The 22,188-nt window shown below is 42.4% G+C and overlaps 1 protein-coding gene across 4 annotated transcripts; it reads right to left on the reverse strand.

Moving 5' to 3' along the window:
- Nucleotides 1-3: 3 nt before the first annotated feature.
- On the reverse strand, nt 4-22,173 carry MANSC4 (MANSC domain containing 4). 4 transcript variants are annotated; one of them, XM_054038801.1, is made up of 5 exons: nt 22,084-22,173; nt 10,787-10,842; nt 7,965-8,625; nt 2,351-2,485; nt 4-2,016 (listed from the first exon to the last, which is right to left on the reverse strand). In XM_054038801.1, the coding sequence occupies exons 3-5, from the start codon at nt 8,191-8,193 to the stop codon at nt 1,337-1,339; spliced, it is 1,044 nt and encodes a 347-aa protein (XP_053894776.1). In that variant the 5' UTR covers nt 8,194-8,625; nt 10,787-10,842; nt 22,084-22,173; the 3' UTR covers nt 4-1,336. The 4 variants fall into 4 exon arrangements, with proteins under 4 accessions (XP_053894776.1, XP_053894761.1, XP_053894783.1 ...); XM_054038786.1 differs by having other exon boundaries at nt 7,965-9,331; XM_054038808.1 differs by lacking the exon at nt 22,084-22,173 and having other exon boundaries at nt 10,787-10,870.
- Nucleotides 22,174-22,188: the final 15 nt, after the last annotated feature.

The following is a 22,188-nucleotide window of genomic DNA, read 5'->3' on the forward strand; positions in this document are numbered from 1 at the left end:
TTTTTTTTTTGGACTTCTGAGTAACCAGTGAGGTAATAAAACAGCTTCTTTATGCTGGCTTGGTAAACCTAAGTATTGGAATATCCACCAGCTTTTTGGGGATTGTCTGCCCCCTTGTTTGCAGTTCACCCTATATGAGTGACCACAGCTGGCCCGCACTGGGACCCCAGTCACACAGATAAGGACAAGAAATGTGTATGAGATGGTGCAAGAGCGCAGCGTTTCATGGAAAATGACAAATGTCTGGCTAAAACATCTCATCCTCATTTTGCCAGGGGAAAGGCAAAAAATCCAACCTCTGGGATTTACTCGGAGAACAGAAGTAGAGGCCCTTTTAATGAAAACAGTAGCCCAGAGACAATTAAGAGTTAAATGTGTGTTTTGCTATAGTGTCAAGAGACACAGTTCATTTTCTTGTGGAGGGGGAGGGACTTTAGGGTGTTTGACATTTGTAAGATATAGGAGAGCATTACCAACTTGGAGGGCTATTGGCTTGGGAGGAGGTGAAAGAAAGGTTGGCATCTAGGATGGGAGGGGGAACCAAAGATGGTGCTAGAGACTCCTAGAAGGGAATTGGCAATTGAGCATGCTGCAACAGGCAAAGGAAAATATTGGCTAAATATGAAAGTATATTTCCAAATAATAAGGCCTAAAAGATTGTGGAAGTCCCATCTCCAAAATAATTTTAAAACACACAGTAGCAACAATCCTGTCCTGGATGGTTAAGTAGATAACTGTGTTTTCAAACTCTAAATTTCCTCTGTTTTAAACTGATGGATGTTGTTCAGGATATTAATGATCTAAAAGTAACTAGGTCTGTTTCTCTATAACCTTGCACCTTTTGTGTCCATAAAGACTTAGACAAAGTAAGTGTAAAATGCTGCTTTTCTGATATGGTTGCATTTTACACTTGCTTTACGTTATACGAAGTAAGACAGGGGAAAAAAGAGTACGCACAGAGGAAGTGGAGAATCAAGCCCACTGTCTCTACAGAGAGGTTAGGAAAGGATTCTAGCTTTACTCTTGATCAAATTATAAACAAAGGTATGTAGAAATACCTCTGAGTTCAGTGGAAGTTGTGAGCATGTAGATGTGACTAGAATTTGGCCCTATATCTCTTTGGATCAGTGGGTAGTAAAAAGAATTATAACAGGATGTTTAGTCGACACTTATCAAAAGCTGCTGAGACATCTGCCAAAAAATAGTTCAAAATCTCCAAAGGGAAACCCCCAAGAAATAAGCTGAGAGGTATTTCACTAAATACGGCTGCTGCCTCTTTCTCCACCAACATGAGTGATGCAGGTTATTTAGCTCCTTATTACTTTTTCAGTATCTATTACAAACTATCCTTTACAAGAGTATATTTTATGTACTGCCTGGACCCTCCCTCTCCTCTCTGCACTGGCTTATAGTGCCCTCTCCTCTTCCTGCAGCGCCCAGCTGCCAGAAGAACAGTACAACAGCAAAGGAAGATGAAAGAAGCGCAAAGCACCAGAGGGACAAACCAGGCACCTGTATCCACTGCCACCCAAGCAGGTCTTTGACCCTCGTTATCTGAAGTGTAGTTCCTGCCACTGTATCCTTTGGTTTCATTGAAGTGCTGCTGACTGATGTTTAGACGAGCAGGACTGGACACATGAGATAACATCTTAGTGGATACAGACATCTTTTTGTCTGAATTAGATGTCAAACCTGTACTTTCTGACGTCAAATCCAGCTCCTTAGCAAAATGGTCATCCAAGGGTAGAGACCTTGCCCATGAACGTGTGGTTGGTTTGGTTTTTGGGACTAAGCCACTTGCATTGTGGCTATGACTATCATTTGCTACCAAGCCCTGGCTAGTGGTAGAAGATGGAGACTGGAGTAGAAGAGACCTCAGTGTGACATTATTGTGTCGGCATTTTTCTGAATCAGCAGTCCTGGAGTTGTTTTGCCTTTCCCACTTGTTAAAAGAGGAACGGGTATTTGGATCCTTATAAGACAATTTTTCAAAAACAAGAAGATCCGGATCAATCCCTGTTAAAGAAGGGGAAAAAAACACATTAAATACACATCTGAAAGTGAAAAGCATAGCAATACTGGTGCATTTTCAGTTCATCTTTCAAATGTTGAATGAAAGAGAGGAAATAAAACATATACATACATGTAAGTAAATGCAATTTACAAGTTAGTTTATAACTGTTGTAGACAAAGAAAAATCCCCCAAGACACTTTTATCATGTGTACCTGTGTTTCAAATGAAATACAGTGATGTCCACCCCTCATCTTAACATAATGACTAAACCGACACAATAGTCAATTACCCCATCACTGACCTGTTTCAGCCTGTGTGTGCATAATACATTGTTACCTGTTGTGATGTTGTACAAAAGGACATTGGTTCTAGCCCTCAATATGCAGCTTTCCAAGGCTGGACAATAAATGTGCAGGCAATTAATTTTCTCATGGATAGTTTCAAAGTAGAAAACTGCCCGGTTACAGGAAACTATAATAAGAAAAGAGTAAAACAGAGTTTGAGTGGACATGATGACCCAGGCACATTGCCTTTCATTTCTATTGCTTAACATTGAAAGTTATAATAATGACAGTTACATAGAACTTTTAAACCATAACACTTTATAAACTTTCATTAAGCCTCACAGCACCCTGTGTGGTAAGTACTATAAGTATTTTTAATTCTCATTTTACAATTGGGTAAGTGGGCAGAGAAAAAGCAGAGTTGTTTGCATTGCAGATCATTCTCTTGGTTCACAGAACAACAGGTATGCCACAGTCCAGCTTCACACAGCTCCTTCCATTGTGTCTCAACCTTGTTCTGGAGGACTGTCCACATCTACAGATGGTTCTGGACCTCTAAAGCTGCCAGCAAGGGTGACTTTGAGATGGTAGCTGTTGTGACATGGATGACTGTCCATTAGGAACTGGTCTGAGACCACCTACTCATTTCACACAGATTATTAAAAAGCTGTCAGCTAGCAATTGCTTCTGGTCACTCCTGAGGTAGACTGCATTCAAGCATGAGGCCTACTCCCTTAACAATCCCCTAAACCAGCCACCATCAGTTTTTTGTTTGGTTGGTTGTTGGGGTTTTTTGGGGGGGAGGGGAGGTAAACAATAAGTATCTGTTAAGGCTATACAATTTCAGGTCTGATGCACTATAATTTGGATTTCAGATCTATCTGCCAAAAAACAGAAGTCCATGGATAAAATAATAAAAAATACCTAGATGTCTTAGCAGCACAAATCCCATTGCCTTGAGACTTAGGCTTCTAAGTACCAAAGCCACTTTTGAAAATGAAACTTAAGCTTTTAAGTAATTTAGCCATTTCTGAAAATTTTGCCCCATGTACTCGTCTAATACTAATGCTAAAATACTTTCAATTAAATTAGTCAGATGCAGTTCAGAACACTGGCAGGATTTCCTGTGAGAATATCTTATAATGGGTTCAAAAGCAAAACATCTAGTCCAAAGCTAATTCTCCTTCACTGCATTGATTTACTCTTTTTGGTACCATCAGTAAGATTACTGCTAGCTTTTGTTTACCTCATCTCCTCTTCCCCTGCCACAAACTAAACTAAACTGAACTAAACAGGGCTACTTGCATTCAGGGCCCATGCCCAGAGTCTATAGCAAAGAAGCTATGACTGAAATTAAAAGGGGTATCTTCTGGTACTAATTCTCGCTGTTAGCAGAGCATATGAGAAAATGCTGACCATATTTTTGAATTTGAATTGGACCATTTGTTTTTGTAGTGTGCTTTCCAGATTAGATGCTTATGGTATGTGTCAGCATAGCTCTGCTTAGAACACATGTGTATCAATAGAGCTGAGCACTTGATACAAAAACATTTCTGGAATGATTCTGTAGTTTTTGATGTAAAAGAATCTGATTTTAATTACAGTGCATGTATGTCCTTTACAGCAAAAACAAAACATTATACTGAATCCATACAGAATAATTCAGAAACAAACAGCATGTAATAAATGTGTTACATTATTGTGATGTTTATATCAACAATCACCCCAGTGTTTTGTCCAACAGGGAACTACCTTTTGGAATAATTTTGTTAATACCATTTCCATGGATAATCATGGAAAAATCACAGCTCCTCTCCCCCCCCATGTATTTACACACTCAAAGTATTTTCAGTTATCTACAGTGGAAAAAGAGGAAGATATTTGTTGAAATATACCAAAACCAGCCTTTTAATCTTTTCTCTCCCTTATTTTATTTTTTTCATTTAGTAGCCTACATACTACATCAGAATAACACAATCAAAATACTACTTGGAAATAGGCTCATCAATATAGACAAGCAAAGTTAGTACAGTAAAAGAGAGGTGATGGGTTTTTTTTTTTTTTTTTTTTAAAAACCACTTCTGAGTTTCAGGATATGCACTTGATTTGTTTATGATAAACCTGAAAACACCAGCTTTCTGAATGAAGTAATTACAATTCTATTACAAATAACATGTTACAGCAAAAATAGACCAGACTTTGAGTTTTAAACCAAAACTTTCTTTGCGCAGTTGGAACCAACACAGAAAAATCAATAAACAACAGATGAGTATCTTAAAAATGCTAATGAAAATTCTGTCAAAGGGAGGTATGATCAGGTCTCAAAAACAGAAAATAATTAGCAAGATTTCCTTGTCTGAAGTCATTCTTCATAGTCTATATCTAATTCTAGTCAACTGTCATCAGCCTCCAATGAGTTGTCAGACTGATAAAAGGTTGCGGTTTGTTCTTTAATAAAAGACAGGTGCAAGGAAGTATAAACACTGTCATTATGAAAATAACAAAACATTCTGTGTGAAGGACAGAAGGATAATCCTACAGGCTTCATAGATAATTCTGACTGTTTTGTCCCAGTCTTTAAATAAGACTCAAACACATACCAGACCTGGTGCATAAATACCACAGTGTTACAGAGCCATCTTCAGTCACTCTATAAATATTTTCATCCATTCCCTGAGTGCTCTAAGCATCATTATGGGTCATATATAGAAAACTGTTTTCTCCATGTGTAAAAACTTAAGATTCACTGACCATTTGTAAGACTGACTACACAGAAAACTGCTCTCAGCACCAATAAGCCTTTCCATTTTCTCTTTCAGTTTTAATAAATAATAGTAAGCAAACAGGATGAAAATGGCTTTTTAAATATTTGTTGTAGAATAATGGCTAATACAATATTTGATCAATAGTGGACATTAGTAATCCACATCACAGGAGTTAATGTACAATACGCTTGGCAGTTTATGCTCAATAGACATTAAAGACTGAAAGATCAGGTATATAGAGGTAAAGTGAATTACCAGGGGTATTTTGGGAAGCTGGAACCAATGCACGCTTGCAAAACATATTTGCAGTTACACAGTATCTTTCATTCAGGGATCCTAAAGTACTTTACAAATGCTAATAATCTAGGAGTACAAACTTTGTATAGAGTCATTGTTTGAAAACTAGAAGCTTTATATTTTTGTTCATGTTGATAATTACACCTCAGATAAAACTGTACTCCTCAGTTTTCACTAATTACAGTAACAATCTGTATCCTTACCCTCAGAGGCAGGTGTACATTATTAAGAGCACTAATATGGCCTGTGATGATAGCATGTCTTGTTTCTTTTAGCACTATTCTGCATCAAATACTCTGCAGTTTTCCTGGTTAAAGTATGTCTTATTTAAGAACACAAAATACCTGCAAATAGGAGTGCTAAATGGACATTTTTATTTCAAAGCAAGGACCATGTCCCGAAAATCTTACTTTCATACTTCTTATGTATGGAAGATTTTCAGGAGCCAATGCAGGCATCCATTTTCATCTCAAATTTTTCTTTTAAAAGCGCCATTGTTTTTACAGATTACTCAGCATATGCAAATTTCACTACATTCTTTCACTGAAGGTCACAAAAAAGTCTACGTTCATTTGAAAAGAATGAATATTAGAGTCTAGATACCCTTTAACATGTCTGTTTTATGCTTAAAGTAAGTGAAGCTGGTTTGAATGGGCTTACTAATTAATTTGCTCCAATCATAATTCTTGGTAAGGATGAGGATTCTTTGGTAGGGAAACAACGAATATTGCAAAAACAGGCTATAGTAATGTTTTTTCCTTACCTTAGAGAGTTAGTAGGCAACTTCAAGTTAGTTTGTTCTAATTATTTTAACTTTTTCCATCTTGTAATTTTAATGCTTGTTAAACCTACTGTTTTTGAGAGTCCTGGAAACAAAAGCAAGTACATACCACATGGGCAATGAGGGAGTACATTTCCCTGTGCCACTTTTGCCAATGTCCATAAAACTCTGTTTTGAATGGACCAACGGTATTTTTGTTTTTGAATCTCTGTTTCCATTCAGTCCTTGCCTGTTTGATGAGATTGCCAATTGTAATGGTTGTTCGTAATGGTCGTTTTGGTGGTGGATCTGTCTACTGGGAACTAAAGTGTTTTTAATCTTATTTCAGACAGTTAATTGAAATGCCATCAATAGATAAACTCTTGTTTATAACATAACAGAACCATATTTGAACCTGTGACTGTGTTGTAATGTTCCATGTGCCACTGCCAATCTTCCTCAGAAATCTAGTCCAAATTTTATATCTTTTAGTGGAAATTTCTTGGGTGAGACATATAAAATGCAAGCAAAGTAGATAGAATGTTTTTTTTAATCTGGGATAAAAGCTTCCTACGTTTATATCCAATTATTTAGTCATTGTATTGTAAGCAAATCGACTCCTCCCAAAATGCCTCTTGTTGATATCCAAACCCTCCCAATTGAGGATGCAGGCACTTAGTTTTCCTTAGAGGTGCCTATTCCCAGTAGAAAGCAACCGAGAGTCCTATGGCACCTTTAAGACTAACAGATGTATTAAAACATAAGCTTTCGTGGGTGAATGCCCACTTCGTCGGATGCATCCAGACATTACAGATCCAGACTAACACGGCTACCCCTCTGATACTATCCCCAGGAGGTCAACCAAAATGTCCTCAAAACTTAAACTAGAAGGCTTTGCTTTTACTGGAAAAATTGCATAGCAATAGTATCTGATTTCATCCTGTTCAAGGCTAATATCCTAACAAAGCATCCTGCCCTATTAATGCCAATGCAGAAACCCTAACAGAATTTTTAGCTTTCTGCAATTGTACAGAGAAGCAGTACAATCATTATGTGGTTTGAGGCTAAGAATCAGAAGCTCCTGAGTTCTAATTCCACCTCTAATATTGTCTTTTTATATCTTTTGGCAAGTCAAATAACAGCTCTGAGTCTGTTTCATAATTTGTAAAATGTCAGGACCAGGTCCCCATTGCTCTAGGTACTCTATAAACACAGAAAAAAGATGATCCCTGCCCCCAAGGAGTTTACAGTCTTGTTAACTTACCTCAAGAGAAGGCCTGATTCTGCCATCCCTACTTAGGTTTAGTAGTAACTTAATTTGAGTGTAGTCCTATTGAAATCAGTAGTACTACTTAGGGAGTAATGGTCTTGTCAGCCTGATTCCTGGTGACAGAATCACTCCCAAGGATGTTGTGAGTCTCCTTTACTTAAACAGTAGTGTTGTTGGCAAGTTGTTCCGAAGAAACCAGTGTTGTAGTGGAAATCTAGAGTTCCTCCATTTCATTAACCTTTAAATAAATACATATAATTCCTCTACTGTTCAGGAGAGACAGAGCCTACTCTGTCTTATCTAAGAATGTCACCATTCTAATTTGCTCTTCCAAAGAGTTCAAGTAGTCAAGTTCACTTCTATAAGGATAAAGTGGGAGATAGGAGGGAAATAGTTCAGATGTGTCCTTGCTTTCTATCCTCAAAATATAGCCAAATTTTTGCATTCTTACTGTTTGGAATAATGATTAAATGATGTATAAACAGCCTAAAATTAACTTCCTTGATGTGTGGTAATACATATTTTTAATATAGACTGTATAGGCTATACACAGAAGCAGATAATAAACACTTACCATTCTTCAGAAGGCAGCAGGTCCGGCTGCACTGCTGGGCTGTGACTTCTGTGTAAATCTTCAGCACCTGGGCTCCCCTCTTCTGAGATTCCTCCAGATCAACCAAAAGACCCGGGAAGCGTCGGATCCAGCAGTTTTTGTAAAAAGTAGTGGGTGAGCAAAGAGAATCTGACTTCCACACCAAACCCAGAACAAACAGCACTTCTGCTACTGCCACCAACAGAAACATCTCCTCAATGTGATCGGCTTAGTAAGCGCCTGTTCTCCAGCCTGAAGCACTGGGGACTAGCCAACATTTTGAGAGACAATCTCTTGAAGTGGCAACACTGCCAGGAGAAGGAACTAGTTTCTTTTAAGCTGTTCCCATGATCCTGTTTGACTGAGCCATTTTCTGACTTACATGTTGTTGGGCTTTTTTTTTTTTTTTTTCTTTTCTCTCAAGATGAGTCCCTGGGAGACTGTTGAAATTCTTAATGTCTCTTTCATGAATTTCTGTTGTTCTGCACCCCAGATACACACTGCCTTTAATCATTCAAAAAGCTGGACCACGTGATCCTGAGTCAGCCTTGCTTGTCCTGCTAAACCGAACTACTGCAGACAGCTTTAATGTGTGAATAAATACAGTATAATGGTGATCCTAGAAGAATCACTCCAGTTCTCTCTGGAAAAAGCAAATATTTCAGTAATTTGAGAGCAGAGGGGTCTCCCACCTGGTTCAGGTTCATTATTACACTTAGCACAGAAAAAAGGGATTGGTTTAGTCTCCTGATACTTTTGAATGAACTGGTGGCCACACGTATATTTCCTTTCCTTATTAGCTAGTTTAAGTATTTAAATTATTTCTGCTGCATAGCAACCAAATATGGAAAGTTCTCACCCCCTTCATTTCTTCAAAAAGCATTTTATTGTATTTGTTTAGATCCCATAACAATTGGCAATGACTGGAGGAGGGTGCAGCCTGCACGTATAATCCGATAGACTAAATAGTTAATTTGTCTTTTCCGTCTCCACAAGACTAAGAATTCAGTTTGTATGGATTTTTCTGCTTGTGCTTGATCTTGTAGAAGGTCTGACATTATACATGCTCACATTGTAACAGGGAGCAGCTGGAGTCAGTGCAGTTCTTCACATACCTGCCCTGCAAACATCATCTGCTCTGCTCCGTGATTGCCGTGTGTGTGTGTGTCAGCCCTGTTAAAAAGCTTAAAGATGTTACAGTACACCAGTTAGTTTATAATCAGCAGACTGTATGTGCAGATTTGAAGGATGTCAGTAGAAAAGCAATAATTTTCTATTAATATGTATCTTGTAAGAGGATGCGATTTTTTTCAGCAACGACAGCATCAAGAACATTCCTCTGGTTGCACCTAAAAACATCCAAGTTATATGCACATAACTGAATTTTTCTTGTGAACTACATATTGATGTTGGGTATTCTTCGCAACATCGGGCTTTGATCTTGCAAGTAGATCAGTGCAGGTGCACCCTTATGTCTGTACAGAGCTCCTTTGAAGTTAACGGGGCTTAGCACAGGTCCACTCACATGAATCCAATGGCAGGACGGGAGCCATAATTACTGAATACCTTCATTAGCTACAGTCACAAGGATTCCAAACAGAGATCTGTGTGTGCTCAATTTTTTGTACATCCTAACTTAATCATTTACCTAACCCCATAACATTCAGTGTTGGGAGTATATACTCTGAAATAACTCTTGCACCAATTTTCCAGTTTTAGCCAGATGTCTCTTGATTTTGGACAATCCCAGAAGTGGAGAATGTCCCGCTACCATGGCATTCCCTCCAGCATTTTATTGTGAATTTTGAGCCTGTTTTGTTTTATAGGACTGGCATGTACAATTATTGAGTCCTATTTTTTTCCCCACTGCTGTTTTCTCCATGAAGGGGAAACTTACAATTTTCTGAACCATTTGAGGAAGAATGCAGCAAGTGGGATGAACTGGGTTCAAAACAAATCATTCATATTCTTCCCTCATTACAATGAATAGAACCTTACTCTCAATTGAAATAAATAGGGCTAGTTGTAGAATAAGGTGCTTCTCCACATCAGGAAGAGAGTCAGAATTAGGCCCATCACAGTTATAGTAACATTACAAGATTCAGGGCTGGGGTCTAAACATGTCTGGAGGTTGAAGTATCACTCAGACCTGGCAATGACTAATTTTCATGCATCACATTTTCAATAAGGTGACAAATGCTGAAGTACTATCACTTTTGTTCAGCCTGTAACTAAATGCTATACAGAGCACAGGTCCAAAGCAGACTACTCATGAGAACAATAAGTGTTTGCTGGATTGGGCCCCACGTGTGTAACAAGTAGCTTTCTGCATACAAATATTCAATTTCAATGTGCACTTTCAATACCTTTTCAATACCTATAAAGTATAGGTGTTGCCACAGTTTTTTCATCTCATTACCTTTGTATAATTTTTCTGCATTTCTGCAGTATGCTCCTTTCAGGCTACTGTAATAGCATCCATTTTCCTTGGCATTAATTTTAATTCCTCTCTCCTCCCCCATTCTGGATAAATAAAGCAAGAATAGTTGCAAGGAATCCTCACCTTTTTTTTTTTTCCTTTAAAGAAATGTAAATGGATTTTACCATCCAAAGTATCTAAAACTACTCTGGACAATTCCCAACAAATCAAACACTTTACTTGCCTATTAAATTGCAGCTTCGTTACCACTTTTTGCATCATTAATAATGACTCTGCTACGGGGAGATGCATGAATACATTTCTAAATTATAAATGAATATGGATATCCCCAAAATCTCACAAGAAGCAGATATCAGTGTCTTACCTGCAGAAAGTCTGGTTGTTCCATGTGCTCCAGGGGGAGGGATGTAGGGCTGTTTTCTGTGAGCAAAGAGAAGCCTGGTCAGTGTCAGATCCGATCCTCCTGTTTTCAATAGTATTTCATAGATCTTTCTTCTAAGATTTACTCTTAGGAAACAAATTGGCAATTGTTTATTTTCTTTGAGATTATGGCCCTCTATAATCCTGCTGTGCAGAGAGATTTGTAAACATAGCAACAACAAAGGGGGAGAATGTTCTTTGTAGGAATACCTGTTATAAATGGAAATCGCTACCTGAAGTTTTCTACCTGCATGCAGGGATAATGGCACAACCCAAAAGCTTCCTAGAGAAGATGGCTCTCATGCATTAACTCTTTTTATGCCAAACCCAAGGAAAATAAACTTCTTTGCTACTTTTCAGAGTAGCAGCTGTGTTAGTCTGTATCCGCAAAAAGAACAGGAGTACTTGTGGCAGTTTAGAGACTAACAAATTTATTTGAGCATAAGGCCACGAAATTTGTTAGTCTCTAAGGTGCCACAAGTACTCCTGTTCTTTCTTTGCTACTATTAGAGTTCCACATGCTGATGTAGCTGTTTGTTTGTTTGAATCTAAAGTGTGGTGGTCTGGCATCAATTGTGAAATGTGTGAAATAAGAATGCACTTGCAAATGAGAATAATAAAGTAAATACGTCAATCCTACAATCAGGTCTGTGTGGATAGACCCTTATAGCCATCTGGAGCCCTGGGGAAGACAATGGCCCAGTGGTCTGCTTGCAGGATCTGTGTTAGACAAAAACTTTTATCTCATTGCTCTGAAATGTGTTTGTCTTTGCTTTCCCTTAGTGCAACAGTGACATTGACACTTAATTTGTTGCCAGGTCTTCTGTAAGTTTATGGAGCTGAAACATATACTAGCGTTGAAGTGAGTTAACTATGTCCTTAAATAGTAGAGAGGAGCCCAAGTTGTAAAGCTCAGAACTAAACTTCCTCAAAGTTTGGAGGGAGAGCTGGTCAAAAACTGGAATTTCAATTTCACAGCAAAATCTACCTTTGCTGGTTTTTTGGTGGGTTTGAGTTTTGTTTTGTTGTTCTGAATTGGAATAAAAAGCTAACCTTTCAAAGCTTCCTGTGAAACAAAAGTTCCAAAATAATTTAAATTCAGGACAGCTGAATCATTTTGTTTCAATAATTTTTAATTGTATCATTGACACTGTTGAAATGTATTTTTTCAATAATGTTGAAATGCTTTGTTCTATATTTAATATATTATAAAAGTTAAAACTTAATTAATTAAAACCAGAAGGTTGAAACAAAACATTTTACCTTATCTAAATGAACCATTTAGACATTTTTCCCATTAAAAATGTCATTGAAATCAACACATTCGTGTGAAACATTTTGATTTTGATGAAACTGCATCTATCGATGGAAAACTCTTCAGTTGAAAATTTTTTAACCTAGCTTTCTGTGAAGGTGTTAGTACACATAGGTTTGGGTTCAGCCCAGCATAGAGAGACTATTCAGTCACAAATCTTGGATCTGGATTCAAACTTCTTCAAGGTTTGGGGTGATCAGACTCCAGGGTTTTGGTTCACACCCATCTCAGCTAAATAGTAGAATTAGGTGAAATGCTCAAGTTTCTGTTTATGGGGTTTCCTGTGAACCTTTCCTTTAGCATTGTTCCAATTGTGGGAGGGAGGAGGGGAAATTTGCACACCCTGAGAGTCTCTCTGAGTTTGAGAGTCAAATGAACCCTGACAAACCTTGAAATCGAATCCCATTGAGTCTTAACTGGTTTTGTGTTAAAACGATGCATAACCAGCTTCACATGTGAAACTGTAAATCTGTCTAGATTCACTTTAAACTGAGCCTAAATTCATTGTATGGGGGCAAAGACTTTAGCAAATCTACTAATGAATACACTGGAGTTTATATCAGAACCTAGAACTTTCATCACAAAACCTGCAACCACATTCCTCAGAAAGTTGCACACAGTTCAGCTAGTTTACTGAATATCTCCCTTCTCCAGTTATCATGTACTGAAACACAACTTGCCCTGTCTACACTAAGACTTTAAAATGTGTTAACCATCCTGTTTTTAAACCACACCATTTATCCTAGTCTAGACAGAGCTATAGACCAAGCAAGAGAACTCCAGCCCAGCCTGGGATGTATCTGTGACTGCCACTAAACAAAAGTGCCTCCTAACATGCGATTCCCTATGCAGGAGCAGACCGAGACAGTGCTCTACCTGCCTGATCCCAATTCCGAATTTGTTAGGAAACACTTTTCACCTGAATCAGTCACAAACTGCAGTCTTTTGCATAATATACTCCACAGATTGAGAGTCAAGGCCGTGATTCAAGCACACATGCTTCCTTTCTACTCTCCAGTGACTGAACATTCTCATGATCCATGGAGAATACCTACCAAGACAAGAACAGTTGGCATGTTTTTGCCTTCAGAAACAGCCACCTGAGAACACTAATAAGTACAAATAAAGAATGAAGCAAAGATGGGGTCAAGTGCTTGGTAACAAATAAGAAAGTCAATGTGTTGGTCTTCCCTGTCGCATTCTTTTCAAGCGTGTGCTATACAACAAATTTCATTGCAGTCCAAAGAACATATTAAATGGCCTATCAAAAGGCAGATAAAATAAGCTGAAAATAATGGGAATGAAATGTAACCGACTGCTTAAAAATGTGTTTTTTGACTAACATAATGTTTAGAGAACTTTGTAAGAAGCGCTTTGTTTGGCTGGGAATTTGAGGAGGGGATTATCCTTGTTTAGCAGCCCATCCTTCAAGAACCATAAAGCCTGTAGTTGAAATAAAATCTGCTCCACTCAGCTTCTCTCAGAAAAGACGTTGCCTTTTGCAATTCTGATCTTTTTAAGGCTGAAATACTGAAGTGTGCATCCTATGTTCCAGAAATGCCTGTTTTGTATCAGATGACAAGCAAAATGCTAAGCAGGGGCAGCATTTGACTCATCATTTCCAACAGACTTTAAATCATTGGGTCTAATTCCTCCCTAGGAATTACTGGCAGTAGAATTATACTAGGGAAGAATGTAGCTCTAACTTTTTATGGTGGAGACACTATGAAAATTGTATGTATTTAGAATTCTCTCTCACCCAGTACTGCTCACATCTTAGATTATTAACATCGAAAGAACTTTTAAAATCTAATTTACTTTTACCCATGTGTGTTGCTTGTATATTTTTTACATTGCCTTTACCTTAGGCAGTGATATTAGACTGGCAAGATTTACATTCTGTTTATAATAATTCACTTTCTGGTTCACACGTACTAGCATGGTGCTGTTGTGTTCAGATTGCCAAGATCCAAGGTTTATTTAAAAAAATATGTCAATGTTCCCTTGTGGTTAGGGCACTGGATTGGTACCCAGGAGATCTGGGTTCATTTCTCTGCTCTGCCACAGATTTAATGCATGATCTTGGGTAAATCGCTTAGTCTCTTTTGTGCCTCAGCGCCTCATCTGCAAAATGGGAATAATTATACTTTTCCTTCACACCCTTTGTATGTTGTGTCCGTTTAGATTTTAAGCCCTTTAGAGTGACCATCTCTTACTGTGTGCTTGTCCAGCATCTAGTACAGTAGAGCCTTGATCTCATGTGAGTCCTCAAACTGCCACTTGTAACCCCCTTCGTCAGTGGGTGTCATGTGTCCCCCTCTGTGCTCATTCCAAAGAGGAGGTGTGAGTTTGTTACAGCCCCTAGCTACAGAGACTGACTCTTCAACTCACACTGTAGAGGCTTATGTTTTCAGCTCTGGAGAGCCCTGGTTCAGTGCCTGCTGTTAGCCAAGATGATAGCTGACCTGGCCCCTGAGTGAGGACTTGTCTGGGATTCAAAGCAGCATGGGCCTCAGATGCTTGGGACAAACTTCCTCTGCCTTTGGGCTCCCAGATAAAGTATGTAACGCACTCATCACAGTATGTGTTACGTCCCCCTCTGAACCCAGTCCACAGAGGATGTCACTATGTTACCGTTCTCAGCTATACAGGCTGCCGCTTAAGCTGTAGAGCAGAGGTGGGCAAACTACGGCCCGCGGGACCCTCTTGCCCGGCCCCTGAGCTCCTGCCCTGGGAGGCTTGGCTCCGGCCCCTCCCCAGCTGTTCCCCCTCCCATGCAGCCTCACCTCGCCCTGCCACCAGCGCAATGCTCTGGGCGGCGAGCTCCTGGGGTAGCGCAGACGCAGAGATGCGGCCTGACCTGGTGCTCTGTGCTGCACAGTGGCGTGGCTGGCTCCAGCCGAGCGGCGCAGCTGCCTGTTCTGCTGCTCTGGGTGGCGCGGCTGTATTGCCACCAGCGCTCCAGACAGTGCAGTAAGGAGGTCAGGGGGGGTTGGATACAGGGCAGGGGAGTTTGGGGTGGTGGTCGGGGGGCAGGGACGTGGATAGGGGTCAGGATGGTCAGAGGGCAGTGAACAGGGGGGTTGAATGGGGGCAGGGGTCGCGGGGGGGGGCAGTCAGGAAGGAGAGAGGCGGTTGGATGGGGCAGTGGAGGGTCCGGGGGCTGTCAGGGGACAGAGAACAGGTGGGTTGGATGGGGCAGGAGTCCCAGGGGACAGGGAACGGGGGCGGGGGGGTAGATGGGGCAGGAGTCCTGGGGGGGAGGCAACAGGGGACGAGAGGGGGGGGCAGGCCACGCCTGGCTGTTTGGGGAGGCACAGCCTCCCCTAACCAGCCCTCCATACAATTTTGGAAACCGGATGTGGCCCTCAGGCCAAAAAGTTTGCCTGCCCCTGCTGTAGAGACTGATGTTTTTAGCTCTGGAGGTCCCTGATTCAGTCATGAGCATGTTGGCCAAGGCAGCAGCTGTCAAACGGCTGCACACTACTATTAAAATACAGTTGTGACACAGATACCCCTTGGGAAAGGGTCCCCTGTTCTTTGTCAGGTCCGAGGTAAGAGTTGTTTGCAAACTCACTGCACCACGCACATGTCATATAGGATATTTAGCCATAAATAGTAATGTGTAAGGTATCTACAGAAAGCTTGTAACTTGTCAAGATTCATAATCATTGTGAGAGGTATGTAATATTTAAGGGAAAATGTATTTATATTCAAAGCATATTTAAGGACATGGAGTAAAAATTAGTCACCAGAGGATCATGTCTCTGTGTGATGGCCCATTTGGGCAGGCGGAAGTTGTCACTCCACCCTTTTTAGCTGGCGATACAGTGCAAGGCTTAATTGTTTAGCCTTGCGCAATACTAAACCAGGGAAGACTCCCTCATGCTGGAGTCAGTGGGTAACTAGCAAAAAGAACAGGAGTACTTGTGGCACCTTAGAGACTAACAAATTTATTGGGTAACTAGGTGACTCTCAGTATGGGTATCCCAAGAACAGTCACACCAGCGAGCCCCCATTTCCTTGGAGCATGATTTCTCTGAAGTGCTGAGCACTGCAGCTCCCCTTGATTTCAAGCAGAGTTTGGGAGGGTTAGTAATTAGCTAGCACTGTTGCAAGGCCCTCCACATTGTAATTTGCCATGTTCTGAAATGGTTTAGGCTAATGTTTTGTTGCTATTGTGTATGGGGCATGACTATTCAATTACTCGAGAGAGCCTGTGGCGGCGGGGGGGAGGGGAAGTTTTCCCGCACCAGCAGAACTGACACAATTGGTTTACCCAATATGGCTTTGAAAACTGACTCTAGTAAACCTGTTAAGTACACAGAAATTTTCCCTATATAAACAGAGCTAGCATGGGAAAGAAAGGAAAGGTGGTGGGAGAAACGTTAGCAATTTTAGAACCCCATGTAAGCAAAATCAAAGTGAAAGCACATGTTGGAGATTCCCTCCCACTCCACCTGGTAAAGTGCCTTCTGGTGCAACAGAACACAAAACAATCAAAACACTATAAATTTTTGTGTTTAAACTTTATGTTCAGATTTTGAGCATTTGCTATAGATGATTTAAATCTGTAAGTCTGTTGGAGTATTAGAAGAGGAAAAGAGGAGAGGATTTTGCTGAGCTCACAATGTATTTTCTATTCCAAGCAAAATCTTGTGACTTTTATTCTAAATGTGTGATTTTAGTCTGTCTATTCTTGCAGCTAGATCCTGCTCACTTGTAGCATTGAGCAAGGACAATGGCTGATATTATAAGATGGAGACAAACAAGCACCTCTGCTATGTTCTATTGAAACCCTGGGATAATTTACAACATTGGATTGTTTGTCTGTGGGTTTTTTTAAGGCAATAACAAACCAAACAAGAACCATCCTTCCTTGCAGCAGTGAACGTGACCTGTTTTTCCTTTGTTTTTTAACTGATGGCTCAACTAGCAAGAGTAGGTGGGAACTGTGGGGCATTCAGTGCTCAAGAGATTTTTAAGTAGATTTTGGGGTTGTTTTGCTTTGTCGGGTTCCCTGAAGTCACAGCTCACCAGTTCCTGGTCTATGGTAAGTCTCGCTGTGCACTTTGCTGGTAAGATCACAGCCACCATGGTATATGGCTGGAGCAAAAAGCCACTTTGCAGATTACCTGCCAATACATAAATGCTACTAATGAGACATTCCCATACGTGGGCAGCACCAACAGCCAGGACGGTGGAACAAACCAGGACGTCCAGAACAGATTCAATAAAGCCAGGAACACCTTCAGGAGCTTAAATACAGTCTGGAAATCATCAAAATACAACACCAAAACAAAACTCGGGATCTATCAGAGCTGCGTACTTCCAACACTACTTTATAGTGCAGAATGCAGGGGAATGACAAAGTATGACATGTCCAAATTTTATTCATTTCATACTACCTGCCTCAAAAAAATTCTCCATATCTTTTGGCCCAGAACAATATCAAACCAAGACCTATTCACACCGTGCAGCCAAGAAGATATGAGCACCATCATTAGAGGATTGGGCCAAAAGAAACCTGATGAGGTTCAACAAGGACAAGTGCAGAGTCCTGCACTTAGGACAGAAGAATCCCATTCACTGTTACAGACTAGGGACCGAATGGCTAGGAAGCAGTTCTGCAGAAAAGGATGCAGGGGTTACAGTGGACAAGAAGCTGGATATGAGTCAACAGTGTGCCCTTGTTGCCAAGAAGGCTAACGGCATTTTGGGCTGTATAAGTAGGGGCACTGCCAGCAGATCGAGGGACGTGATCATTCCCCTCTATTCGACATTGGTGAGGCCTCATCTGGAGTACTGTGTCCAGTTTTGGGCCCTACACTACAAAAAGGATGTGGAAAAATTGGAAAGAGTCCAGCAGAGGGCAACAAAAATGATTAGGGGGCATGGAGCACATGACTTATGAGGAGAGGCTGAGGGAACTGGGATTGTTTAGTCTGCAGAAGAGAAGAATGAGGGGGGGATTTGATAGCTGCTTTCAACTACCGGAAAGGGGGTTCCAAAGAGGATGGATCTAGACTGTTCTCAGTGGTACTACATGACAGAACAGGGAGTAATGGTCTCAAGTTACAGTGGGGGAGGTTTAGATTGGATATTAGGAAAAACTTTTTCACTAGGAAGGTGATGAAGCACTGGAATGGGTTACCTAGGGAGGTGGTGGAATCTCCTTCCTTAGAGGTTTTTAAGGTCAGGCTTGACAAAGCCCTGGCTGGGATGATTTAGTTGGGAATTGGTCCTGCTTTGAGCAGGGGGTTGGAGTAGATGACCTCCTGAGGTCCCCTCCAACCCTGATATTCTATGATTACCAGGAGGCGCTGGAGATGGATTGGCCATGTGCTTCAGCTGGAAACTGATTCCATCACCAGACTAGCAATAAGATGGACACCTGAAGGCAAGCAAAAACAAAGTCATCCGAAAACAACACAGTGAAGAACTGTGGAGGCTGAGCTGAAAAACCTGGGGAACAGCTAAGGCGTGATGGGGACTGACTGACTGACTAATGAGACATCTGGGGAGGAAAAATAGGAGCATGCCTTTAATTCTATTGCAATACATTGGTCAAGGAAAGTTTTTGGAAGGGACAAAACTTTGGGGAGGGATAGTTCAGTGGTTTGAGCATTGGCCTGCTAAACTCAGGGTTGTGAGTTCAATCCTTGGGGGGGCCATTTAGGGATCTGGGGCAAAATCAGTATTTGGTCCTGCTAGTGAAGGCTGGACTTGCTGCCCTTTCTGGATCCCTTCCAGTTCTATGAGATAGGTATCTCTCCATATATTAGTGGGAAAATAGAAAATATGTAGCTAATAAATGGCTGTCCATTCTAAATACAGATATGCCACCTGCACATCAAGCAGGGTTACTACCTCTAAATATCAGAGGGGTAGCTGTGTTAGTCTGGATCTGTAAAAAGCAACAGAGTCCTGTGGCACCTTTAAGACTAACAGATGTATTGGAGCATAAGCTTTCGTGGGTGAATACATGCGTCTGACGAAGTGGGTATTCACCCACAAAGCTTATGCTCCAATACATCTGTTAGTCTTAAAGGTGCCACAGGACTCGCTGTTATCTCTAAATATTTCTGTGATCATCCCAAATTTCATGGGGCAATCCAACACCCTGCAATCCAGTCTTGGGAAATATCAACATGCCCCAAAGCATCTTTTGAAGCCTGTGAGATTGTTACATATGGGTTATAATCTAGACTGATGGGTAGCTGTGTGACTCCTGCCCTCTAACCTGGGGTGCACTTTACACTGCTTTGCTGCTGTAGTCTCCAGTCTTGGACTGCTCACAAACAGCCTCCAACATGTAAGTCGCTCCCAGCTGTATCTGTGTGTGTGCTGTTACCCAAAATTGGGTAGGCTAGTAAGCTTAGGGAGGACTAATGACCCACCAGCGTTTGGCAGAAAGCAGCAGGTTTATTATAGTGATAGCTAAGCTCAAAAGAAGGGGGGGCGGGGGTCGTCACACTCACATACTCACACTCCCAGGACAGGCATGGCATTGGAGATGTCAGGATCCTTCAAGGTAAGTGTCCCACAGCACAGCGATGGATGGTGTGATGAAGGTAAAGGTGTGATGAAGGTGCCTTCAGAGCTGGGCTCCCAGGACAGCAGCCGCTGCTCTCCAGCTGCTCAGCTCTGAAGGCAGCGCCACTGCCAGCAGCAACACACAAGTAAGAGTAGCAGTACTACAACTCCCCCACAAATAACCTTGCGACCCCCCACATCTCTTTTTTGGGTCAGGACCCTTACAATTACAAACACCATGAAATTTCCGATTGAAATAGCTGAAATCATGAAATTTACATTTTTTTAAAAATCCTATGACCATGAAATTGACCAAAATGGACTATGAATTTAGTAGGGCCCTAAGTATTGCCTATGCATCTCTGTGACATACCAGAGTATAATCCAGACCAGTGGGGGGGGAAGGGGAGGGAGCTGTGTCACCCCTGCCCTGTAACCTGGGTTGCCTTGCAGTGCCTTGCTGTTGTAACCTCCACCTGGACTACTCACAACCAGCCACCAGCATGCTGGCCACTACCAGATTGTTTGTGTAACTGCAGCCTGCCAGTCACACCCTGGCTTTCGCAAGATTGCTCACCAAACTCTTCAGGTCAGGACCCCTTCCCCCCCGCCAAGCCCAATGACTGTTTTCCTTTGTATTCTTAAGTGTGACGCCAGACGGGGAGAGAGAGAGAGAGAGAGAAGGTGTCTTGGGGTGTTTGCCCCATCCTTCTATAGTGCCTCTCTTGAAAAAAACTTTTCCAGTTGGGACCGATAAGAAAAAGAGTCTGTGTAGAAGGATGTTCCCTGCTGGATTCTTTTACCTCTTTTGAGCTTCTTTTGTTTTCCCTTCCTGCTTAATGACTCTGTTTACTGCTTGAACACAAATTAAGGCAAGCACACATTCCTTTGTTTAGGACAGATTTTTGCCTGGGCGGTGCTGTATGATTTGGAAAATGCGTTCATAATATCATACATCAGCAAATTATGAGTTTTCAAATGATACCTTACCAGGCATACCTTATACAAAGATTATTACAATAGTGTATAAGGCAAGGCTGTGGGCAAATTTTTTGGCCCAAGGGCCACATCCAGGTATGGAAATTGTATGGCGGGCCATGAATGCTCATGAAATTGGGGGTTGGGGTGCGGGAGGGGGTGAGGGCTCTGGGATGGGGCCAGAAATTAGGAGTTCAGGGTGTGGGAAGAGGCTCTGGACTGGAGCAGGGGATTGCGGTGCGAAGTGGAGGCTTAGGGCTCCAGCTGGGCCTGTGGGCTATGGGGTGCAGCTGTGGTTGTACGAGGGTGCTCTGGGCTGGGACCAAGGGTCTGAGAGGGCAAGAGGGGGGTCAGGGCTAGGGCAGGGGGTTGGGGCGCAGGAGGGGGTTGGGGTGCAGGCTCCAGGCAGCACTTACCTCAAGCAGCTCCCCAAAGCAGTGGTATTTCCCTCTTCCAGCTCTTACGCGTAGGGGCAGCCAGGGGGCTCCGCACACTTCCCCTTCCATAGGCGCTGCCCCTGCAGCTCCCATTGGCCGCCGTTCCTGGCCAATGGGGGTTGGGGGGGGGGCGGCGCTTGGGGCAGGGGCTGGACGGGGGGACATGCCACTGCTTCTGGGAGCTGTGCGGAGCCATGGCACGGAGCGGGGCAAGCCCCGGACCCCACTCCCCAGCGGGAACTTGAGGGCCGGATTAAAACATCTGACGGGCCGGATGTGGTCACCAGGCCCTAGTTTGCCCCCTCCCCCTCTAAGGTGTGGATGCTGTCACAACCTCAACCAAGATCAGAGCCCCACTGTCCTAGGCACCACACAAACAACACAGCTAAGAGACAGTCCCTGCCCCAAAGAGCTTACAATCAATATAGCCAAGACAGCCGCAGAGTGGGAGAAATCAGGGCCGCCCAGAGGATTCAGGGGGCCTGGGGTCTTCAGCGGCGGGGGGCCCCCCACCGCCCAATTCCCAGAGCGGAAGAAGCTCCAGGGGGCCGGGCCCAGCGAGAGTTTTCCGGGGCCCCCACAGCGAGTGAAGGACCCCGCTCCAGGGGTCCCGAAAAACTCTCGTGGGGCCCCTGCAGGGCCCGGGGCAAATTGCCCCCTTCCCCCCGGGCAGCCCTGGGAGAAATGGACTACTAGTATCCCTGGGATGAAACAGGAAGGCTGGGGCACTGCTATGAATTACAGCCAGCTGACCCAAGTGGCAGTATGGTGCCTTAACTACAAGTCCACCCTTCCTCTTCCATCAGCTCGGTTCATCATGTTTTATAGGAGCCATATAACGTCAGAGCAGGCAGGTCTCCTTTTTACAGCGAGAAAGAGCAGAGGGTGTTAGACCAGAAACTCCCTCATTTTAAATTGCGTTTAAGGCAGGTTTAAACGCCTCTCAGACCCACGCTGTGCTGCTGAGTTACTTACACCCGGGCTGGGCACTGCCGGGGGAAGGCAGCTCAGGGCTGACCTTGGCCCCCTGCGGCCTGTGCTGGAGAGGCTGGCGCTGGGGGTGGGTGTGCTCCACACAAA

Source organism: Malaclemys terrapin, chromosome 1, assembly GCF_027887155.1.
Source record: "Malaclemys terrapin pileata isolate rMalTer1 chromosome 1, rMalTer1.hap1, whole genome shotgun sequence".
Lineage (NCBI taxonomy): Eukaryota > Metazoa > Chordata > Testudines > Emydidae > Malaclemys > Malaclemys terrapin.

Coding starts and splice junctions, on each gene's coding strand:
- MANSC4 (XM_054038801.1), bottom strand. CDS start 8,193: ATGTTTCTGTTGGTGGCAGTAGCAGAAGTGCTGTTTGTTCTGGGTTTG. Junction 2,486..7,964: donor CTGCTGCCTTCTGAAGAATG/GTAAGTGTTTAT, acceptor TTCTTATTATAG/TTTCCTGTAACCGGGCAGTT. Junction 2,017..2,350: donor TTTGTACAACATCACAACAG/GTAACAATGTAT, acceptor CTTCTTTAACAG/GGATTGATCCGGATCTTCTT.